This window comes from Pleurodeles waltl, chromosome 2_1 (assembly GCF_031143425.1).
Source record: "Pleurodeles waltl isolate 20211129_DDA chromosome 2_1, aPleWal1.hap1.20221129, whole genome shotgun sequence".
NCBI lineage: Eukaryota > Metazoa > Chordata > Amphibia > Caudata > Salamandridae > Pleurodeles > Pleurodeles waltl.
Genome location: NC_090438.1, coordinates 279,892,919 through 279,914,283, shown reverse-complemented (window position 1 = coordinate 279,914,283; position 21,365 = coordinate 279,892,919). Strand labels below are relative to the sequence as shown.

Below are 21,365 nucleotides of genomic sequence, written 5' to 3'. Positions count from 1 at the left end.
GTGCACGGAGAGGAGTAAAGGGAATTGAGAGTGTAGCGTTCTTCCAGTCTGTTGTGGGATTCTCTGGATTCCAAACTGGACCACATGTAATCAAGAGGATCTGAGGATTCTGTAGCTGTCAGTTGCCTTCAGACTGTGGCTGGGGTGTGTTGCAGTAAGCGTACATATGGAACCATCTTGATTCACAGAGAAACAACTACACACTTTAAGGCACCTCCATCTCTAGTGTGATTTGATCCAGTTTCAAGTTGGTGTGATCCTGAGATTTGTCATCTCCTACTGACGGGAAGTAGTAATGCCTGCTCGTTGTTGGGTAATTATTGGAAGAGTCTTAAGTGCCTTCATGGTCACGCATCATAGTGTAGCAGACTTTCTGAGATTTTGGGAGACATGGGCACTGGGAGGATCAAAAGTGGCAGACTCTGAAAATATGGACACAAAGAGATACACATACTACATCTCACTGAAAAGACTCCTGAATCCTGGAATGCCCTCGCCCCTGGTAGTAGAGTACACCCCAGGACACCCACAGCAGTTCAGGCCATAACAATGGCTGGAGTATGTTACATAAAACCAAAGAAACAGAACGTCCTCTGATTTGTGGAAGGGGTAGTAAATGTGTTAGAGCATCTACCATTCTAGGGGAGACCCTCCATTGATAGAGCCTCTTCATGAATTAGCACTGCCTCCAGAAATTCGAGGATTCTGCATTATCACCCAACACATACTCAAAGAAAGATACAGAGCTCTCTGCTCGCCCACCTGGTTCCCTGAGTCCTCCTCCACTTTTCTGATCCTCTTCTTCCACCTTCCCACCAATCCTCCAACACTCATGACTTTTTGGGTCACATTTACTGGACTTCCCTTAGGTCCAATTATGGTACTTCCACCCCTCACCATCTCTATTTTTTTAAAATAATCTTTATTGCCTTTTTTCCGGTTAGGCATTCGAGTAACAAGTTCCAGATATGTCAAGAACAATTGCAAGCTGTGAATCACCTGGTGAGAACCGGCTATATGAAAAATTGCTTTGAAGCCTGAGGTGTGTTGTCATGTCCAGTGCAATGTGGCCCCTACGGAAAGTTCTTAAGAGTATGGCATTTTGGTGCAATTCATAATAAGAGAGTGGCAGGAGTGATTTGATATTTTAGGTACCATTTTATTGTAATCAGGGAGGTGGCGCAATGGGGCAGGGGTGATTGTAGAATGTTGGAATGGTGTCTGAGGAAGAGATGAAATATGCTCATACTCCATCAAAAAGTAGGAAGTCAGGGAATCCTCGGTGCTACACTCTGTAGTAATGCCTAAATGCGTGTAATGGAACCACTAGGACTGGGCTAATATCAGATGTTTAGGGGGGCATAGTGTGGTCACTTGGCACTTCACCAAGAATCACCCAGGTCTTGTCACCCTGCAGCTATTGAGCGCTTCCTGAGAGCTCTGGCCTCCTTTACCTCTACCGCCTGTGCTTATTCCACATTTCCTAGTACCACTTTCACTTTTCCAGACTTTTAATCTAATTTTTCCTCCAACATTCCAAGCTCCTTCCATCATTTTCTGTGCATTCATCAACATTCCAGCTGTTTTTCAACATCACCCTCACTCTTCTTGGATGTTTGCTTCCTGTTCCAGCTCGCTGTTCCAGTTGTTCTAGCATATTACTAGATTCCTTGAGGCACACAGAAATATTCATCTTACTTCTGTGTTTACAACGTCACAGGGCAAGTACCGTCAGTGGTAGACGGGTTGAGCTCAACATAACACCTCGCCTATTGAGGAATGTGGTACACAGTAATGTGGCATTAGTACATCATAAATGACAATGCCACAATGTATCTCATTCTGGGAGGAAATGGCGCCTGCTCCTTGGTCTTGTCATGTCCCAGGCATGCAGTCAGCTCCTGCAGTGTGCGTAAAACACTGGTCACCTGGCTGATGTCTCAACCCCTGAGCATCCAGAGTATGGACTTAATACACTTCACTAGCGGGAGGAGACACAACGGGGCACCTATTGAGTTGCTGATGTACAATTTCCTAGTAGGCAAACAAGGCGCAGGACATTCAGGTGTGTTCCTTGTCTGTCTGTTCTGTCCCCAAACAGCACACACACTCCTCCCATTGTAGGTTGACATAATGCTGCCCTGGCCGACCGAGCACACTCCCTGTTACTCTGCCTTCAGATTACACTGTGTGTAATAACAGGTTCCACTCCATGCTTTGGCATATGTTAGACAATCGCTCTCATAACTTATAAATGGAAGCCGAGGTAACCATGGATACAAATTGACTAAAACACCAGACTATGCACCATTTGACCCAAATGACATCACAGGATTGATCCCCGAACAAAATAAGCTTACCTCTCTCACAGAAGACAGGCACAGTGCAAATACTTACAAGCATTACAGTACTTACGGTTTAGTATGTGGTAAAGGATTAAATAGTAGTATGGCAGTATTAGCGCAATCTTCCATCACTCACAGAACATGTACAACTCAGGCATCAGTGGCATGTAGGTCATACAAAAATCTCTAAAGTCGGTGTCTAATCCACACAGAAGAGTGTACAGGTAGATTAGTGAATGAATATGTGAGTCCGGGCCACCACTGTCACTCAGGTGACATTCCAGATCACCACACTTTCTGTCACTCTCTTTCACCTCCCCAACATTCACTCACAACAATGTCAGTGATGACTCTGTCATATCCAGAAAGTCCTGCTCCAATCACTCCAGTCATCACTGCTGCTACTCCCTTTTTATCATATCCACTGGATTAAATTCCTGAAGATCCTACTGCTGATGTTCAGGTGCACACTCGTCAATTAACCTTGATTTCTTTCTTTGAGGCCTTTGTGCACCTGTACAGAGACCTTTCCTACCTATGGTCTAAGAGGCCAGAGAGAGAGAATGGTGTCTGGTAGAGACATTTAAATACAAAAATGCAGTTTTATGCTCTTTTATTCTCTCCTTCCATTGTCCCTTCTGACCACTATATTCTCTATTAGGTATTCTCTCCCTTTGTCTCTATTTCCATTCTATATCCCTTTCCATTCTTTTCCTTTTCTTTTTCTCTCTATCTTTTTCTCCCTCAATCTCTCGTTTGTGTTCATCTTTCCAGCTTTCATCCCTTTCTCTTCTCAAAATGTTCTCCTATTCCTCTTAATTAATTTTAATTTGTCATCTCTTACCCTCACCTCGGTCATCACACTTGCCAGACTGTTGCCCTCTTCTTTCCTACATACGCTTTACACAGTTACACTCTTACCATTTTCCCTATGTCACTTTCTATATCTCTCTCCTACCTTCTCTCTTAATTCCTTTAATCACCTGCTCGTTCTCCTTCCACCACCTAGGGTCAGAGCATTGATTTTTGCCACCTGAGAATACGCATATTTCTGTCCCACAGGCTCTAGAATGGTGCCAAATACGCTGTCTCTCCTAGTACTATGACATCCCATGCAAAGATTCATTAGTAACTTAGAGGTCCTTCTGATGATACCCGAAAAGAAAATCCTACACAGGATTGTAGACTTAACTCATAGCACTTGTGATTCCAAGATGAATTATGGTATTTCGTTAATAAAAAAACAGCAAAATGAAAGGTTTGGGTTTATTTCCAAACTACTGGAGTTTGTGTTTGTTTTTTCGTTTTCCGCGGATTGAAGAGCATCTCTGTAACATCCTAGTGTTAATAAGAGTAATCAGCTACCTCCCAAGTAACTTTGCTCGAGTCAGACATGCACGTGCCAACTTCTTGAGAAAGACTTTGAATGCACGTGCACCATACCTTGCGCTTCCAGCTCCTGGGTCTACCCTTCAAAAGAAAGATTATGTGTCGGGAACATTTTTATGCTGTTTATGCTCCTGGATTTGCCTAAAGCAGACCCGGGTTTTGTGCTTACTCGTGGGTCTTCCAACCGGTGAGTGGGATGCAGAGAACAGACGTTGGCTCATGTCATTTTGCTTCTGTAACGTCACCTACTATTGAATAATAATGCAAAATATCCAAAGTACACCTATTTTTGTAATTTTCAAAATAGTTCTAGAAGAGTTCTCTTATACATACAACGCCTTCTTTAAAGCAGTTATGCAGTTTACGTTTAAACGTGAGTCTTTTTTCCATGTAATTGTCGAAACGAAACAGGTATTGTTGTCTTTGAAACTACGGAGAATAGTATTCCATATAGGGATGCATTAGTAACAGTAATTAGTGATTTGTGATCTAGGATTGCTTGTGTTCTCGTTCAGAGGTGACGTACCTGAAAGTTCCAATTGGACTGTTCCGATTGGAGCAGGACCACCTCTGATTTGCATATGGTTGCTCCTCATTTGGAGTGGAGGTGTTGAGCTAAAAACCAATGGACTGATATTTGGCTTCAAGCGCATGCTAGTGTCTGAGAGTCTTCTAGGCATTCCATCTTTTGTTATTTTACAAACATAATTCGTTTTTTTTCTTAAAACTATTATTTCAGTTGTTTTGGAAGCCGGTAAGGGATGGGTAACACAGAGGCACGCCATTTTTTTGTATCTCTTGCTATTCAAGAGTTATTGGAGAAAACAATTTGCCCCTTTCCAGGGCAACCCCAATTTACATTTCTGTGCGTGAGAGAAAACTCAGTTAAGAAATGTGAATGCCTACATGGTTCACTTGTCCCCTCTAAGAAGGGCCACTTACAGGTGATGGTCTGATGAGGTGGTAGCCTACTGTGAGATCCGTATTTTACGTCTTCTGTTTCTAGCTGATAAAATGTATTAAAGGTCCCCCTTCCTTGTTTGCATCCAATGCCAGAGGATTACTGTTTTGCACCTACCTCACAGTGGCCACGCGCTGTATGTCATATGTTCCTCCCTTGGACAATGAAAAGGGAGTGCGTTTATTGTCTGTAAGGACCGTTGTCCACAAGGAAAGAATTTTGATAGTTCTAATTTTCATTTTGGCCCAGGTGAGCCACTTTAGCCAGTTGCCTCCTTCCCCTTCCCCTTCCACGATTTCCCAGTTCTTGTTGTTCAAGGACAGGAGTCTCTCCGGCTCAGTTCTTGAGATCCAGGGCACGCAGAGACCTCGACAGAATCGTTTGGTGGGCCGCCGCTTTCACACCTTCCAGTCTAGGGGTTGATTCTCCAAGATTGTTTCTCCAAGACTAAAATACTGCAGGAGCCTTCACATACTCAGGAAAGTCTTCCTTGCCCCTTAGACCATTTCTGAACTTTTCCCCAAAACTAGGTATGTCAGTTAAGTAGCGTTGACTGTCTTAACTTACATGTACTGTAGTGAATTAGTGTGTTCTGGAATTTATCCGTCTGAGGATTTGAATCATGCAATTTTCTGTACTATTTGTGAAAAAGCAGTTTATTTAGAATTGAGCTCTATTGGTTTTGAGAGAAGCCTTAACTAGGTCTCTTACCGTGGTGGGGGAGGACGGTAGGTGAGGGGAGCCACAATATTGTGGGTGAAATTTCCACACCGTGCACCACTCTATTGCCAAAGAAAGTAGATTTGAAATTTTCATGGACTTCTATTTTAAGAATTAAAGAATGCTTGCTAGCCTACCTGCAGTGTCTGTGGAGGCCTAGGCCCTGATTTTTACTTTTTCAAGCAAAACTGCACTAATGCAGTTTTGTGTGAAAAAGTTTACCGCCGGCTAGCGCCATCCCAAGACACCGACCCGGCATCATATTTACGGTATGGCGGTTGCCGGCCGTAAGGCCCGTCTAGCGTCATAATAAAAGGACGCTAGCTGGGTGGGGGAGGTGTAGGTAGAACAGGAGGTTGTGCATCAAAGGATGATGCTAGTATGGGGAGAGGCATAAATAATGCCTCTAATCAGACTAGTGTCATCCTTTGATGCACAACGCCCATAGACATGACTCCTGTCTTGGTAAAGAAAGGAGTCATGCCCTCTACCCCAATGGCCATGCCCAGGGGACTTTTGTACCCTGGGCATGGCCATTGGTCCCAGTGCCATGTAATGTAGGGGGGCCCAAGTTAGCCCCCACATGGCACTTCTTAAAAAAATATATACACTTACCTGTACTTACCTTACTCACCAGAGAACGGGGTCCCTCTATCCTCTGGTGTCCCTCTGGTTTGGGTAGGGGTGTCCCAGGGACTAGGGAAGGGCACCTGTGGTCTCATTTCATGGTCTCTGACCGTGGAAATAGGCCCACAGGTCCCCTAACTCCTGCCCTGACCCAAGCAATAAATAATGGCAATAAGCAAGCTTAGTACCATTATTTAAGGCCAGCTTCCCCCCGTGCTTGATTTTAATTAGCACGGGGGATAGATATGGACTAAGGCCATATTGTCGTTTTTTGCCCGGGAACACCTAACTTGCATCTCATTGACGCAAGGTAGTTTCCTGCAGGCAAAAAATTACTTTAACTCCAAAACTTTGGTACTAGACGGGTCTAGCACCAACGTATAAATTTGGAGTTAGGTTTGTGCCAAATTTGCGTAACAAAATGATGCAAATTCGGCGCAAATGGGGTATAAATATGCCCCTTACTGCCTAAAGTCTTGCACATTTGGGGTATCAAATATCATTGATAACAATGTAATGGAAACATAGCATATAGATTTTACTTGAAATATATCTTTATCAACTATTGACTTGAAATGTGGTGAGATTAAATTTGTTCTACAATCATTTGTGCAACAACTACATCTAAAGAGTATCAAGTCGCATTCTGTATGGGAGGAAGAGATAGGGTTTCGTCTTTGAATTTTAAGAGTTCTGCTTTTGCATTGGCAGATGTAGTAGTCATTTTTCATAGATTCAACTGACTAAATGTATATCAAACAAACCCTTGCTTGATTCATTGCAAGAGGAATTCTCTAGATGTAGTTGTGGGAGAGATATGTTTGAGAATCCCTACTTAAAATGAAGCTGCTGAATGAAGGACATTTTGTTGGACGGATTGACAAGCTATTTTAAGTAACTCATATGTGGATTTCTTCATGAAACCATGTCTATATAGCATATTTATTAAAAAGTCTTTAGTTACTTTGGTGGCCCCTACTATTGAGGGTCACTACTAATGTTGGTTTCAGTACACTTGCTAGTGAAGAAAGAACCTATTAGTACAGATGTGAGGGCCATTTTGTTTTCAAACTTGCATCGTTGGCCATTCTGTGTATACAGTTTAATTTGATTGGCAGTCAGAAAGACAAAGAACAGAATATATATTACTATTATAATTCCTCTGACTGAAAATTTCCTGCTTTTCAATTGCATCAAACAGAAGGTTTTTCAAGAGTAAATCTACTTAAAGATTATGGGTATGGAACCCCCCAAAAATGATATATCTACGGGAGAACTGTGGTAAACGCTGCAAAATATTATGACACATCCCAAGAACATAATATTAATGCTGCCTATTGTGGCTATCTCTAATTTACTTCGACATTAACTCAATAACTCCTGATGCGTCTGCGTGATTTAATGTTTATTCATCTGTGTGTCAGGAATTAAATTGGTCTGTGAATTCCATGAAGATCAATCAACTCTTGGCGCCTGATGTGATTCTGATGAATCTTTTTTTAATGAAGATCTGGTTTCTTGAGCACAATTGTTTCAGTGTGATTGTTTTCTCAAACTGGATTCCTTTGACCTGAAAACAATTTCAGGCCATCTAAATTTTTTAAATAGCACAATCTGTCATCTCCAACGCTGAGCTTACTCAGTGATACAATTGTTAAGCATTATGCTAAACTTCTCCATCATCCTTAGAAGTGCTCCAAAGTGTAGAATAAGTTGGATGCAATAGATGCAAGAATCACAGAGAGCATGGACGGTACATCTATTTTTCCTTTATAAATGCCCTTATAACAGATTTTTCTTAAGGCATTAGACAATACAAGCAATAAAAACTTTGGACTTAGTTAAGAAGTAGTGTAAGAAATTCTGTATTGTGCAAAGTGGTTGATTTTCAAATGCTCGATAAAGTTGTGACTCAGTGACCTGGTGAAGGTTATTGGGTTTTTTCTCAGGTATGAACGGGGTGGGCAGACTATTTGATACGTGCCTTGATTACATTTCATTTGTATGCAAACGTTACGAGTAAAGTCCTGCAGTATTTATCCCAGGTTACTCCTTTTGAATGGAGCTCTAGATCAATTCTCTAGTTTCTGAGTAGCAATTCACAATAGCACGAAGAAATGAAGCTGTGAAGGATTTTGTTTTTCAGAAACGGAATAACTACATCATGATCTAGAACGAGACTTTAAATGTAATGGCTGTGCTACAGCCATTACATTTGAAAGAGGCCTTCAAACCTATTTATTGATGCTGGAAAAATGTTGGAACTGGCTTCCACTTTTGATGACTTAGGCCTGAGGTTTGTCACTTTTATGTCCTGGGTGCCTCAAACTGCAGGACTAGGATGTGTTATATACAGACTGATGTAGGCCTTCATGTGATCAGCAGTGCATACCCGGGATCATTCCTAAAAAGATCTAAGTCCAAACTCTGACTGTCTACTTTAGTGTGAGTAGAGAGTATGTTTGTTGGGAGGTGCTTGATATACTTCAGCTCAAAACCTTTATACGTATCCATGAGGTAATGGATTTGATGTCCACCTGGTGATCTGCCTGTTAATGTTCACAACTGCTACTTCTGAGCTTCTACTAATACTGCTAATAATGACTACATTTGTGAAGCACACTCTACCTGTGTGGACTCCAGTCTAGGTGACGGAGAAATCCCTGGAATGCTGAGGGAATGAACTGGAAGTGACTTGGTGTGCCAGGATTGTGTCCCGATCTGGTGATGCATATAATGAACTCCTGGTGTGTTGGGCCTTATTAATGCTTCAAAATCTTCACAGTCCATAATTAATTGTCTCATTCCAGTTATTGAGCATTGCTCTAAATCCTTAAGCAGAAGAGCTGTTAGGCACTAAGGCCAGTGTTTAAAATAAGGTTTAAGGGTATTTCAAATTAATTTTCGGGTAGAGCCTTATCTAGAGCTGGTACAAATGTTTGACACCTGTAAGTTCCTTACCAATGCTCTCTTGGCCCTCTCCCATCAGGAGATATACTTGCTGCTGTAATTACAAACCTCTAATCCTCAAACACCCAAACAATATCTCCATTCCTCTCCTCAAGTCAAAAGCTGCATAGATTTGGTTTAAAGCAATAAAGCTGCTTATTCACTTCTGGCGCTACGGCCAAAGTCAGCATGAACAGCTCCCATTAGGAGGGTGCTGCGCGAGATGTGGCAATGCTGCCATTTCTTGAAGTGAAGGCATGTTGTTGGGGGCCTGAACTCTAGCTTTGAGTTTTGACCCATCCAAAATGTGAGCAGATTTGTGTGGCCCTTTCGGAAGAAAAGGAAATACCCTTTGAAGAAACCCCTCTTTAAGAAGTTTCAGCACTTTGTGCTTGTTTTCTTGTGCTCCAGTCATGCTCATGAAGGAATCTCGCCTGCCCACCTCTTCCTATTTATTCCCATTCGAGTTGCTTTATCTTGTGCACATTGAAATTGGGGTTGTGTCTTCAAAGATCCCATGTCCTGGCCTATAGACGAATGCATCTTTTTTTCCCTTAATAACAGTGGGCCTTGTATTTGTATAGATTGTTTAATATACTTACACTTAGGTTTGTACTCATTTCCTTAATACGCTATTGCATACCTAGTTTGTAAACAAGCCTTGTTCTTTTTCAAAATGAGCAATACCGATTAGACATTAAACCTTAGTGCAAGTCAAACAAACCACGTGCTGGACTGCTGTGAGCTGACAACCCACTGTGTCACTTTAGCCACTGGGACACAAGACACATTGCAAAGTTGCACGGCATCTAGAAGAAAGCAACCCCTGGCCTGCTAAGCATTCCACGAGCTGACACCGCCATTTCACAAAGAACTGGCGAGAGACCTTCAGACCCTGAGCACCAAACCTACATGCAGCGTTTGGAATGAAATCACTGAAGTGCAGGTACTCGCTGTCCCCGGGTACCTGTTTGCTAATGAGAACCCCTGGAACAGTCCCATCATTAGTACTGCACCCGTCCTGGGAGCTGCTAGCATGCTCCCTTTCAAATGAAAGAGAAGTAGGTACTCACTACCGGACAGGACCGGGACATATAAAACATTACCTGCCTCAAGTTTTAGGATTTAATTTTAAGGATGTCTTGAACACTCCGTTCATAAAATGACTATTGCAAGCGAACAGTGCCACATGCTGAGCTGTAGTCGGGGCGAAAATAAGAATATCTGCAAAACATCAGTAAAAATATACTGTGCGCAAACCTACACTTTGTAGCAACTCCATAACAAATCAACCACACACACGTCCAAACACACACAATCTAGAATGAAAATGCAACAGAAATTGCAAAAGAAAGGTCAATTTGACATCGAACAAAGGTGGAAGGAGAAAGGTAGGGATCAGAAAATCCACATTTTAAACAAAGTTAATGAAAAGGTACATTGACGTCTTAATGAAAAGGAGCGTCTGCAAAAATTGCTACTTTGCAGGCAAGCCTTGCTCTTACACCCAAAGCAAGAATGCACACTTAGAAAATCACAAGTCCAAAAATAAAAACCTGCCGAGTGCATGAGCAAAGTTGGGAGTAAGCCAACACCCACGTGCTAAAATGCGGAGTTACAGCCAGGACACCAAATAAACAAAGACACACAGCGGTACAAGGAAAGCCTTTATTGAAAGTCAGGGTAAGCCAGGACTCCACACAACTGATAGTAGGTCCTATATAGCACTACTGCCACAAGTCGCGTCTGTGCCTGGTGGGCCAAAATGTGCTATGAAGTAGTGCGAATGTGAGCAACCACAGCAAAAGGAAAATTAAATTAAAAACACAAGCAAGAGTGAAAACTGCTTGCTGAACGATTCCACATGTTCCTTAAGGGCTCACTCAGGCGGAATGTGCTGCAATATGAAATAACCAACAAAATCAAATACAAGAGGGAGACAGACATGCGGCCCTCTTGTGGGTATAAAGCCCCCTTACCTGAAATCAACACATCTCGTCTCGATGGTTGAAAGACAGTAATCATACACACTACACCTAATGTCTAACAACTAACATAATCAAAGAATCCCTGGCCAAAGTGCCACCACCATGAACCTCCTTACAACCGAAGAACATAATATAAAGATCTCCGAAAGGGTAGAAGGACATAATATAAAGATCTCCGAAAGGGTAGTAGGACATAATATAAAGATCTCCGAAAGGGTAGATCTTATAGGAAGCTCCTTTGTATAATTCAAAAGTGCACATAAAGTACCATTCACCGCCAGTGAGAATAAAGAAACGAACATACAGGTGGTACTTGTGAGGCTCATGTGGCTAGCCCCATCTGAGCTTGATGAACATGATTGTCTTGCACTGGATCCATACTCCATTTCTGGAGACCATGAAGATTTTTACTCTTATACACAGACTTGGTCCCAGGCTGTTTCAGGTAACACAGAAGACCTATTGGAAGATCATGTGTGAAATATGAAGCTTGCCTGTCAGACTGGTATTCCTGCATTCAAGCAGGACACCAAGTGACATCTTCAGTGACGTATAGAAGCCATAAGAGATGACTCCTTAGATCACGTTAGAGGCGAAGGTATACAAGGGACTGTTGAGTGCTATCCATTGAAACAGTTTAGTAGATCCACATGAAAAGTCTCACAAATCGACATCTAATCACCGGTATTTTAAATACAATCTCACTTTGGAGTACCTTTGACATTATTATCAGTAAGTAGTAACTTTAAAGAACACAGTCTCACACATATATATATTAGAAGAAGATAGTACAATTCAATTATCATTTAGACCACCCATAGTGTTGTGACATTAATGTATAACTTTAGGATACTCAGTCTTTTAAAGTCAATAAGAATAGAATTAAAGCTAAGGAAGAGTTTATAAGCGATATGGAAAAATTCTGAACAAAAGAGGGACACCTGGTAAGTAATGTTATATCAGAGTCACTATACAGTTCAATAATTCTGAGCTAGATATCAAACATACAGACCTTAATTTCAGCAAACCTGCTAAATAACCAGGATCGTGTAGCTACAGCTAATAAAATGTAAACACACAGATTACTTAAATCTCACCTGTGATGAAATTATAAGGAAAAAATAAGACTCTTGTTTTAGATCTGTCTTAAAATTCATTTTTGAATTAGGTTATGGAAATCATTGAGCTGGTAGTGGAACAAGAGGTTAAAAGTGAAAAATGCTTAGTTTAGTCTCAGGCCTGCGCTAGTGATTAATTGGGCTCAGAGAAAATAAAGTCCAAATAGATTTTGCAAAGATTTCTGCAAAGAGTGAATTATGGCACCTTTGGAAGACAAATGAGAAACCCTCTGCAGATACATGGATTCAGAATCTTCCTGCATGTTATCATCTCTAACCTTACTACTACACTAACTTTTTACCATCTTCCTGTATCACCAAATGTCTACAGTCAATCAGAGGACACACTAACTACACAATCTCAAAATGAACCCCGGATCTGCAAATGTTACCAAGCAAATTATCATCAACTGCACACCACTTAGGACACCAAGCAGGTAATCAATATGATGATCCTGCTTGCCACCTGTATTCAGGAGCCATCTAACATGACTACAATATCGATACATCTAATCCCACTCAGTGCCATACACATCCCACATATCCCCTCATCCACCGCCCACATGTGTTAAATTTACATTCTTTGCTATATCATTAGCAGAGGTGTTTGCTAACATTTAAGCAGTGGATTCTGCCGTTTGACCTCTGACAGTCAAACCTAAAAATTCAATGTACTCAATCACAGCCTTAATCAACAGTAACATTGTTACCAGTCAGCTAAAGTGTGTCAGTTCTATAAACCTGTCTTTGCCAGTAAAATGCAGCCCGAGACCTTCCAACACTAGCAACTACCATTTAATCTCTAACACGTACACCATACTGTCTTGTCAGAGACCCAAAATCAGAACAGGCCCACAGCAGATCCCTAAATCCCTGATTTAGTTTTTGGAACAGAACTAAATAAATCTATTCAATTAAGCTCAACTGAAACTAAATTGTTATCAACTTGGTACTGCCCGGTATGGTGAATATGCGTATACCTGTGATCATCCACATTTCATTTCCATGTGTATCTTGTAGGTTGAATAATCGCATGAAGTTAAGTTCAAATTGCTCACGCTGGCACACGAAGCAATTTATGGCTCTGTGTTGAATTACCAAAAAAACAGTTTTATTAACCGACAAAAGAAATGAGGTCAAAAGACCAAATGCTACTTGGTCGAATCAGGATAAACACATACAAGGAGGGTATGGAAGTGAGGTGGGCTGCCCCCAAAGATCGGCTATTTTATGGAATAATCTTCCTGTTGACCTTTGACTTTGTGACAATTTATAGTCCTTCTGGAAACTAATAAAGTTATTCTAATGTGATCCTTAAAATTCTACTGGCGCTTTGAAGCCTTGAAGTAATAAAGCGCATTACAAACGCAATGATTATATTGAATCATGGGTGATTAATCTTAGGGTGATTAATCTCGGGTCCCTCTTTTTTCATTAGCTACTAATAACAGAGTGTAGAGGGTTAGAACTTTGGAGGTTAATCTTTCAAATATCCTTTCTAATTTATGTGGCGAGTCCGCCCCCAGGAGAATGTCTATTCCGTTAACCAAACCATTTACCCTTTACCATTTTTACTCCTAACCTTTAATAATTACTCACGCAGTGTTCGCACACCCCTGGTAATAATGGCGTAAATAGAAATGTAGTTTTGAAAAGTGGCTAATATTACAGATTTACCTCTTCCAGTGCTCCTCTCACCTTATTTGACTGATAAAACTCAGAGGCAGGCATTAAATAGTTTGATTAAGTTCTCACAATGTGGTCAACTAAGATGAAAAAATTGGAAATCAGGGATGCCCCCCAGGAATGTTGCCATTAGACGGTACCACCTGGCTGCCTTCTTAGGAACTCAATTTAATTGGACCTATTAAGGACAATGTATGGGATTCTCCAATTTTGCAGAAATCCTAACTTGATTTGTGAAAAGATTGGCATCTAATTGTATCATACTGTTTTTCTGTTGATAGGAATTTCAGAAGACCTAAGAAAATGGAAGAACATGGTAAACACCTCTCGGGTGTAAACAAAGGCAAAGATCAGCCCATTAAAGCTGAATGGAGCTCACGATGTGTGGTTTTCACTTACTTTCAAGGGGACATTAATACAGTGGTAGATGAGCACTTCTCTAGAGCCTTACGGAACGTGAAGAACCCGCAGGATCTCAGTATAAAAAATAAGAACGAAAGCGTTATTTTGAAAAACGGTAAGCCACATGGAATTTTTACATTATTTAGATGATACCTTATTTGATTATGTTGTATGTGTTGCTTCATTAAAATTTAAATGTAATATTGCAGTTATCTTGATAGTAGTCTATGCTGGTTTAAGTAGTCGGTGACTCCTAAATAATCATAAAGTAGCAGAGGGTGAATGCACCCACAAATGTTCCTCTTCACCTACATGGATTAGTTCAGCATATTTTAGACTCTGCTACATCAGCATGTTCCACGCATCATCATGCCACTTTTAGTGTTTTGTTGGGACGTATACTATGCAGCTTTGCGCAGAAAGAGGTGTATTTTTTTGGTTCGACTATTGATTATAGACCACCAAAATACAAGACCTCCAGGTACAAGAATATTGAAGACATAAAAATCCAAGAACAAAATATCGAAAGGTAAGTGCATATAGAGAAGTATAGATGTTCTATTCCTAACTCCACATCTACGCACCTTGAAGCTATATATATATATCACCAAAATACATCTATAGGGAGTTAGGTATAGAATATCTAGACCTACTTACCTGCTGATATTTTATTTTCAATACTTTGTTCTCAATATCGTGTGTGATCGATACCGTGGCATTGTTATTCAGGGTTCACACCTACTTTTTTATTTTAATTGTGTGCAAGCCAAGTTCGTGACGAGATTAGTTGTGGCTCAGTGACCTGTGTGCCTACCCTGAGACATGCAGGTGACTGCTTTGTACCACAGTCAGCAAACTGCCTGCCAACTAATTCAAGCACATTTGATTCCATACATGGTGCACAATGATCCAAGTGTTGCAATGTTAGTGGGTGTGATGTTTATGGAAAGAATCAGCTCATGCAAGAGAAGAAAGTGTATGTAAAAGCTAAGTTGCTATGGGCTCCAGATAAATTTGATTGGTGGGCTCAGTCCCTTTTGAAGAGGTTAGGGTCGGCACTTCCATCAGACAAGTCAGCAGCCTTAGGGTATCACCAGTAGATGTGCTAAATAATATAAAAGCCTTGAAAAACACCCATTTTTTTAGTGATAAACGTAGAGCTTCTGTCACAAAATGTTATTTTACCTGGACGTCTTTGCACCTTTGCGCCAGTGAGTTAGATACCAATAACACACTGTAATCCAATCCCTACTGAAAGTTCAGTATGTGGTATAGTCTTTAATCAGCCTCCTGGTTTATATTCGTTTTTAGAATTATTTCTACAGATTTACTTGAATATTCACACAGGACATTAATCACTGGATTGATTGATGATTTTATATAGTCAGTACTATTTCTGCGATTCTTGCAACATCGCCCTATGTATTTGTATTCAACTGTGCTGTAATTATGATTTCCCCCAGTATACACAGATAACTACAGGAAAGAGCACACGACTGATTCACTGTTAAATTATGGCATTGGAGTACCTAAAATTAAGGAACATATTTAATTTTACTACACAAATCTGTTTGCACCATGACTTGGCTCAGTTTTTATTTGCACTTCATTTCAAGTGCTCACATACCGCTGTGCATTAAACATGTCCTATGTTTTGGATTTCAGCCATCCACTGTTTGCACTTTGCAGCCCCTGACAATGCTTGTGATAAGGATAGCAAGTGGCTCTGTTCTCCAGTAGCATTTCTTTGAAGATGAGTACTTCTGCTGTCTCCAGGCTGGGGCAACGAAGCCCTGTAACTTTGCTTGCTGTGCTGTGTTGCACCACTTCTTTGTAATCTGCCCCCAATACATAAGGGAACACGTTGCTTGTATACCCTCACCAAGACACGCCTGGTGCATGTAGAGTGCAGACAACTCCAGCTGCCATCTCCAAAAGGGGAATACAAGAACTGATTTGCCCCAGCACATAATTTCTATGGCGGGCGTATGCACTTCCATCAACATGTTTTGCTCCTATCTCTCAGACACATATTGTAAATATTTTGGATCAACTCTACAGATTTGTGAAGTGTTCCTACGAATAAAACTCAGCATAGATCAGGACTACTTAAATGTAACTTACATAGATTTAAAATTAGAGAATGGAAGATGAATACAAAAATAGCCTCTTGTCATATAGATCAATGATGTCACATCGATGGGTTAGAAATTCTTGAAATACAGGACATCATATATTGGTAAAGATGGGGATAACAAATACTATGCATACGGAAACAGATGTAAGCACACAAGTTGATGATGTGTTTTTTCCTATCTCCAGCTAACCATACGTCACAAGGTCACATCAATTATTCGCCACAATGGACAAAACAGCACCAAGCAGCTCCGGTGATTAACATGTCTCCTGGCACGAGCATGAACTCTCCTCCAGACCACTATCCTGCATCCGTTTTGCAAAGCCATCACTCACAGCCCGCAGACATGTGGCATTACCCCACCATGGGAACTCCCATCACGGCTGCTCAAGGTTATCATCATCATTCCATACCGGCTGAGCTCCATATGGTCCAGGGACCGGCGCCCGATGGAAAGTATGGGTCTCTTCTCAGCCTTCTGCAGCACGAGAGGTGCCCACCACCCATGCAAGAACCTGCCATGAAACTGGAGCAAAGCTCACCGTGTGCAGCTGGACCTGCAGGATCACAGAGCATGCTTCAGAGCCTCAGTCCTCAAGCAGGTAAGGCCATAATTGTGTAGATGCCCTCAAGTGATACATTTTGTAAGTTAGGGGCCAGATGTAGCAAGCCGTTTGCATGACGCAAACTGCAAAAATCGCAGTTTGCGCCATGCAAACGGCCTAACGCGATGCACATTCACAAATTGCGAGTCGGTACCGACTCGCACTTTGTGAATGCGACTCGCAAATAGGAAGGGGTCTTCCCGTCCTATTTGCAACTCGCATCGCAATTCAGAATTGCTTTGTGACCGCGAATGCGGTCGCAAAGCAACTCGCAGTTACCACCAGTGTCACACTGGTGTTAACTCATTCGCAAAAGGGAAGGGGTCCCCATGGGACCCCTTCCCCTTTGTGAATGTCGACAAAAATATTTTTTCAGATCAGGCAGTGGTCCTATGGACCACTGCCTGCTCTGAAAAAACGAAACCAAATGGTTTCGGAAGTTTTTTCATTTTGCAACTCGTTTTCCTTTAAGGAAAACGGGCTGCAAAAGGAAAAAAAAAACTGCTTTATTTAAAAAGCAGTCACAGACATGGAGGTCTGCTGACTACAGCAGGCCACCATCCCTGTGAGTGCAGGGACTCGCTATGGGGTCGCAAAATGCGACCCACCTCATGAATATTGATGAGGTGGGTCTTTGCGACCCCATAGCGAGTCGCAGACGGTGTCTGAGACACCGTTCTGCATCCGAGATTGCGACTCGGAAATTGCGAGTACTCACAATTTCCCAGTCGGAATCTCGGAGTTTCCTACATGTGGCCCTTAGTCCGTTATATCTCAAGTTTCATTCTCAAAACATCACGTAGGCCTTGTGCATCGAGGTATAAATCCGAAACAGGAATGTCCTCCAAGTTGGTTTATGTGACCAGGCATAAAATCCATCCTCAGCAGAAGAACTGAAGCAGCTTCCTCAGGAGGTGGTCGTGTCATTTAAGAGTTCTCTTCAGCCTGGGCCACGTCCAGCGAGGAAGTCACACAAGTGGTCCTACTCTGAAGGCTATTTCGTGTAAATGTTAACAAGCACTGAAAATGACAAACATTTTTGCTGTTGCATAGTAAAAACCGGGTTTACCAAGATACACTAGTACACGATACAGGTACCATATGGGCAGCAGCAGTGTATGATTTCCTAGCACAAGGAACAGATAATGGTGAGGTGGAAGCAATGCATGTTTCATTCACGCCCACCAAGAACAGGTACATTGTAGGTGTCAAGAGTGCAATCTTCCCTCCCTCACACAATAGGCACAGCATGGCAGCAGCAATGTAACCTTCCTCCATGACACAAGAGGCACCTTACCATGGCAACCGTGCAAGAGCCTCTCAAACGCAGAGCATGGATAGCAAAGCTGTAGCAGTGCAAGACTCCCTCCATCATAAAACAGTAGGAACACTGCAACCTTTTCTGCCTCACAGAAGAGGTGCAGCATAGGAGCAGCAATGTAAGCTTCCCTCCATCATACAACAGGCACAGCACAATAGGAGCAATGCCATATTACTGCCCTCATAAAAGAGGTACAGCATGGAAACATCAATGCAGGCTTTCTTCTGTTGCAGAACAGAAAGGGCTAAAGCAGAAGTGCCATGTGAGTCACAAGAAGAGAGATGCTGTACACAGTGATTTGAAAAACATGATCGAGGAAAGAAAATCCTCGAGGAATATCTCAGAGAGAGAAATACTCAGTGCTTAATTTATGCCTGTGGTTACTGGTGGGACTCACCCACACTCACTTTAGAGATCAGCTTATTTTTCCTCACAGACTTTAACACAGAGCAAGAGAGTGAAAACACACCAGGGGAAACGAAGAACAGAGAGAAAAGTGGAAAACGTGACAAAGGGGAGAAAGCAGGAACCTGCAAAAGTGTGATAAAAGAGAAGAGTGTTTGGTGATGGATTAAGAAAGCAAGTATTCTCCGGCTTCCAATCAAAAGCTTGGGCGCCAGCACTCATTCTTTGACAAATTAAGCACTGGCACATCTGGATAGAAGATGGAAAGTGAGAGAGACAGGGGTTGGAAAGTAAAACAGTACAGAACAATGAGGGGGGATGAAGGAACAAAAGAAAAGAAGAGTGCGAGAAATGAGGTAAAAGAGGAGGTGAGTAGAGTGACATGAGGGGAGAGCGGGAGTCAGATAGTAGAGAGACAGAAGAGAGTGACTGCAAGGGGGGAAACCCTTCCAGGGGGAAGCATGCACACACTGGCATCAGTGACCACGATTGACAGGGTGCAAAGGATGTAGGCTGAAGCCATGGCGGTGGCCAGTCACTCATATCACCCCTGGGGAGACTCTGCCAGGATGCATGTCACAGGGGCCACGCTGGAGGACACTGAGAGGGAAAAGAGAGTGAAAGAAAGAGCAGAGAGAGAGATGAAAGAAAGAACATAGGAGGATGGAAGAGGGGTGATGCATGCAAGGGGGGCCTGGACATACTTAGGTTCATAGAGGAGAGCGAGGCGGGAAGGGAGAGGACAGATGCTGAAAGGACATTGTGAGCCACTAGCAGTGACAACAGTTGGCAAAGTGTGGAGGGTACGGGCTGTAGCCTTGGAAGTGAGTGCACTTGCCCGATGTGCCCCCGGGGTCTGGCTGGGCCTGGTACAAATGAACAGGGAGAAGCAGACAGGGCCTCTCTGGTGACGTGTGAGCAGGAAAGGGAGAGAGGGCAAGGGAGGGATGGAGAGAGAGGGGTTAGGAAATTGTAAAGGGTGACATATGAGTGAAAAGTGCACAAGGAATGTCGGAAGAAGAGACTCTTTTTTGTCTCTTTTGCTTGATCTTTTTCTTCCCTCTTATCCCCTTTGTTGCATATTTTCTGTCTTTCTCTTCGTCTTTCCTTTATCCTTTCCTGCCTTTCTGTCTCTTGCTCCGGGTCGAAGCCCGATGTTGAAAAATAAGTCACGACCCCCAAAAAGGTGCCACGCACCTGCAAACACCAGCCCAAAACAAGCGCTGCGTGAGATCACCCGGCCACATGCAGGCCCTCGCCTTTATCCGCTCCCGAGGACACGGCTCCATCTGCTCCGGACTTTCGTTCTAGGTATTCAGATCTTAAGCAGAAGTATGTCAGGGCAGTCAATTGACATAAAATACATTTAGAATAGTGAACTGGCTTCTCCGGGTATTAGTTTGATGCTTGAAAGCTGTCTTCTCCCAGAGCTGGGAATGATCTGTGGAGGTACTTTGGAGGACTCTGTAGGAGCTGGTGCGCGAGCAGGTGTTTCCAGGCCTCTCTGGGTGTGACTGCCAAGAAATGTGTAGGTGATCTGAGTTCAAACTAGAAGAAAGGGACAGGTGTAAATGCCTCCAGGGGCGGCTTACAGGACTCCGCACCCTGATGTGTAATTGTGCCTTACATCCCCCATGTATATTTAAGAGCACTGAAACAGCTCTGGGTTGTGCAGGGCAGACCACCTGCATGTCCGGATAGAAACCTGTCTTCCCAGAATCACTGCGGCATACTCTACACTCAGTTAATTACCACAATCAAGGAAAGAGATACGTAGAGTAAACAGATTTAGTCAATGTAAGAGTGAATAACATGTTAGGAAACAACCCACGGCTGTGTAAAATGCTGCCATAGATCCCAAGCATAAAAACAGACCCTTACCTAAAAATACCCCCAAACTGCACTGTAGGCGTGAAAATGAGGTGCACGCAGATGAGATCCCGGAGAAGGGTGATGAAGCAAGTGTGGGTTCATGGCGTCTGCACCTCAGTGGTTCGAAAGATTTGAGCTGGGGTTGGTGAACCAAAGCAGCCCAGGCCCCACCCTTGGGGACTGAAAGCAAGGATGCTGTGAGTCAAGGAAACCGTTTAAGGTAAACCGGTAGCACCCTGCTCAACTTTTGGCAGGCTGGTCATTACACGTTTTCCTTGAAATCAAACCACTTTTACAGCTCCTGGTGGTAGCAGGGAACCAGTGCAGCCAATGGGAAAAGCAGAAACATCAGCCCAGGATGCAGTTAATCCACAGTACAACACTTTTGAAATTACTCTTGAATCTGGTATCACTCCTCACCGGCGTGGTGAGATTGATTCCCCACCATGCTTGAGGGAGGATTACTTCCCTCTTTGAGTGGACGTTGACCCCAGCTGGCCTCTCCTTGGCACAGGTGATGAGAAGAGGACAGAACACAACTTCTCCGACCTTTTGGCCAGTGTCCGTCGCTCCCTCCTGCGTGGCCACTGCTGCCGCTGTCTCCTGGCAGAGCCTGCCCGCTCTGTGTTTGAGGCCTGTCTCACCTGCAGGCACCCACCTGCATCCCTAGTGGCCTGGAAGCCGATCTGCGCACAGCGGGTACACGTAACGGGTGCTCTGATGGCACGCCAAAGGCAAGCCCGTCTGCACTTGGACCGCGCCCAGTGCCACAGACCCTGGATCTCACACCATCACCCAATAAGACACCGGAACCCTCCACGCACTGAACCCTGGACGCCA

General features: G+C 42.9%; 1 protein-coding gene across 1 annotated transcript in view; it reads left to right on the top strand.

Annotated features, from left to right (window-relative positions):
- VGLL1 (vestigial like family member 1) overlaps nt 1–21,365 on the top strand; it is a 43,757-nt gene that overhangs the window by 11,027 nt on the left and 11,365 nt on the right. The window contains exons 2-3 of the mRNA XM_069212456.1: nt 14,065–14,300; nt 16,508–16,924. Coding sequence (XP_069068557.1) covers nt 14,087–14,300; nt 16,508–16,924 — 631 coding nt within the window. The 5' untranslated portion in view covers nt 14,065–14,086. The remainder of the gene's footprint in view (nt 1–14,064; nt 14,301–16,507; nt 16,925–21,365) is intronic.